Source organism: Chenopodium album, chromosome 5, assembly GCF_948465745.1.
Source record: "Chenopodium album chromosome 5, dcCheAlbu1.1, whole genome shotgun sequence".
Classification (NCBI taxonomy): Eukaryota; Viridiplantae; Streptophyta; class Magnoliopsida; order Caryophyllales; family Amaranthaceae; genus Chenopodium; species Chenopodium album.
Window position 1 is genome coordinate 68,385,010 of NC_137838.1, and position 3,095 is coordinate 68,388,104.

Here is a 3,095-nt window from a genome sequence, read left to right on the forward strand (position 1 = left end):
CTTTAATTTCACATTCTTCAAAATTTAAGGAACCAAATGTGGAGTCAAATAAGAAGGTCAAAATCATTTAACCTAAAAGGGTCAAAATTGAAGCAACAAATTCCAATTTCAAGCTATTAGAAACATTACGGCTTTGGGCCTGAGCCCAAACACAGAAACATTATGCATATAATGTTATGATTTTGGGCCACATTATGCAATCCATTATGACTTTTCTAGCCAAACTTAGCCAGCATAATCAAATATGACTTTGGGCCTATGAGCCCAAAGCACCAAACTTTATGCAATCCAAATTGAAGTCATGGGTAAAAGTCATACATTACATTGATAGGTACATTATGCAAACCTCCATGCATTACTAGAACCATGATACACCATCTCCTTTCGATGCCCGCCTACGCCTTGGCTTAGGGGAATACTTCATAGCAGGAAATTCATCAACCTCCTACAAATGTGGCGGACATAATCATACAAATGTGAACTTCAATAATTTGGAATCTCTAACTGAAAAAACTGTATAAATGTACCTTAGTATTTGGTACAGGAGGTCCATCTGTATCCCTGGTCTCTAGGGGGTGGGTTTCACCATATGCAACATCCAACATCTACCAAAAACATAAGAAAATTCATAACACAATTACAACTTTCAAAACACAAATACTGAAACAACACTTACCCCAAGTTTGCCAAATTCAGGAGCATTATTCATACGATCAGCTCTGGCTGCTAAAGATAAATCATGTTTGCTCCAAACAGTCAATCGCGGAAAAGTACCCCATCGGAGGGGATCCCTGTTAAGTCGGTCAAGATAAAGCACCTACAAGGACATCAGATTTCATCATATAACCAACAAAAAACAACACTTTACAAATCTTATTGGAGACTGTGTCAATATACTAACCACAATAAACAGCAAACAGCCACCGCTACCACCACCATTTCCTTTCGCATCGAACCTCTTTGCGAATGAGGAGACACTAGAAAGAAACTTAGATAACACAAAGTTGCACCAGTCATACTTATCACAATCAGTTGCACACGTCAAGGCAGGCAATAGATCTGAAGACAGACGTGGGGACTGTGTAGGACAAAGAACCATATGCAGCGATAGGATGAGAAATAATGTCTTAAATTCAACTTCCTCGTTATCTTCCCATTCACCTTCTACCCTATCCATTATAGTTGAATTGACATGGATGCCCTTGACATCGTATACATGGCCTTCATATCTTGAGCTTTTAGTTTCCCAAGAATTTCCGTACCGAGTAATTAGTTCCTCAACCTGTCCCTTAACATTAAGGCTCATATTTTTTTTTAAAGGGACACACTTGCCACCATTCGGTATCCCTAGTATCCAATAAACTTGATTCTATGACAACTTAAACTCTAACCCATCGGATGAGATCAAAATCTTCCTACTTGGATCCACTCGACGCAGCAGCCAGTACGCCAACTGCCTAGGCATATGTATGCCAGAAGCTAAATGAAGAAGGCCACCAAACCCCATTTCAAACACCCACCTCTTCCTTTGTTCATCAAATGTTTGACATATCCTTCCAAAAGACTCAACACGGCAGGTAAGATTAGGTGCCTGACAACATCATAACAACTGATTTCAACATGTAATGAAATGCACTCCAAAAGAAGCAATTATGACACTTACCTTTGTTCTACTTGGCCCCCTTTTCTCATTCACTTGACCGCCCAGGCTCAACACAGTGTCCTGTAACACCTCATAAGCAATATCACACTATATCACCAAGACCAGCAACATAATGAACAACAAAACTGACAGATGCTCATAATTAAAAAAAAAAAAAAAAAAAAAAAAAAAAAAAAAAAAAACTAGCATACCTTGTCTTCCAACTTCCTTCTCGAGCTTGCACATGCAACCTACAATGTTCAATTGCTCAATCAGTGCGCATTTCTCCATGTATTACATACTAATAACCTAATGTATATATGAAATCATACCTTGACCTCCAATTTCCTTTTCAACATTCCCTAACTCTGTCCTGGATCGACATGAAAAACTCATCAAGGTGATGACTAATTGGGGGAAAACACCAATTATAACTAAATTACAAATAGTAACACAAATTCCCTATTATAAAAAAAGTATTTTATTTAAACGTAATATCAGCATTTGATAGTGAGTTGGCCCCAAATTTAAGGTTCAGTCGCAATCAAAATTCAAGTTCATCCTCAATCAACATTCACGCGAAATCGCATTCAAAATACAAGTTCAGAGTCGCATTAAAAACTAAGCTACTAAGAATTGATATTTGCGAATATGATTCAAGCAACCATATACTGACACTTTTTGCTCAAAAATACAACTTCAATCATCACAATGAAAATTATTCAATCAAAGTCAAAATTTTAAGTTCTGTCGCAAGCAAAATTCATGTGTATGTGCTGAACCGACATGCACGCGAAATCGCGATCAAATTACAGTTTCATAGTCGCATTCAAAATTGTAGTCACAATCGCAATCAAATTCACTCGCATTAGCAATAGCAATCAAAATTCAAACAGCATTACTGCGTAAGACAAGCCAATTGGAATTGAAAAAATACCGTAAAATCTGCCACGAAACCCTAACCTACAGATCGATGACCACCGACGACAACAACCCCTCCGAAGAAGAGGAAATAGGACTCGAAACTCCTAGAATCACACAAGTTGAGTAGAAGCATCAATTTCAAGACAGACAATAAAAGGTTGAAGGAGAACCATGAATTAGAAAGAAACTTGAATTGCATGAGTTTGAATAGAACAATAGCACACGGGTTGGTCAAAATACTTTATTGGCACGTGTCTATGTAATTATCAACTTGGGGATGGAAGGGAGTTAACCATGGTTAACTTTGTCCCATTAACGCCTATGTAACTGAGGAAATCCGTCCCAAAAATGTTGCCTACAATGCCCTTACTTTTTTCACGGAAAAGACCAAATTACCCTGTTATAAACACCTCTAATTTCTATCAGATATCAACTTGGATTTTCCCTATTTTAATAGATTCTCTTGCAATACCACTAAAATCAGGGGTCAGTGGCAGCGCCAAGTGGGTACAAGGAGGGACAGCATTCA

The 3,095-nt window shown here is 37.9% G+C and overlaps 1 protein-coding gene across 3 annotated transcripts; it reads right to left on the reverse strand.

The window, feature by feature from the left end:
* Positions 1 to 235: 235 nt before the first annotated feature.
* On the reverse strand, positions 236 to 2,798 carry LOC145630905 (uncharacterized). Of its 3 annotated transcripts, none has more exons than XM_081683032.1 (8): positions 2,580 to 2,798; positions 1,975 to 2,010; positions 1,855 to 1,893; positions 1,664 to 1,723; positions 902 to 1,591; positions 677 to 817; positions 528 to 605; positions 236 to 445 (listed from the first exon to the last, which is right to left on the reverse strand). In XM_081683032.1, the coding sequence occupies exons 5-8, from the start codon at positions 1,304 to 1,306 to the stop codon at positions 359 to 361; spliced, it is 711 nt and encodes a 236-aa protein (XP_081539158.1). In that variant the 5' UTR covers positions 1,307 to 1,591; positions 1,664 to 1,723; positions 1,855 to 1,893; positions 1,975 to 2,010; positions 2,580 to 2,798; the 3' UTR covers positions 236 to 358. The 3 variants fall into 3 exon arrangements, with proteins under 3 accessions (XP_081539158.1, XP_081539156.1, XP_081539157.1); XM_081683030.1 differs by having other exon boundaries at positions 1,975 to 2,015; XM_081683031.1 differs by having other exon boundaries at positions 1,664 to 1,750; positions 1,975 to 2,015.
* Positions 2,799 to 3,095: the final 297 nt, after the last annotated feature.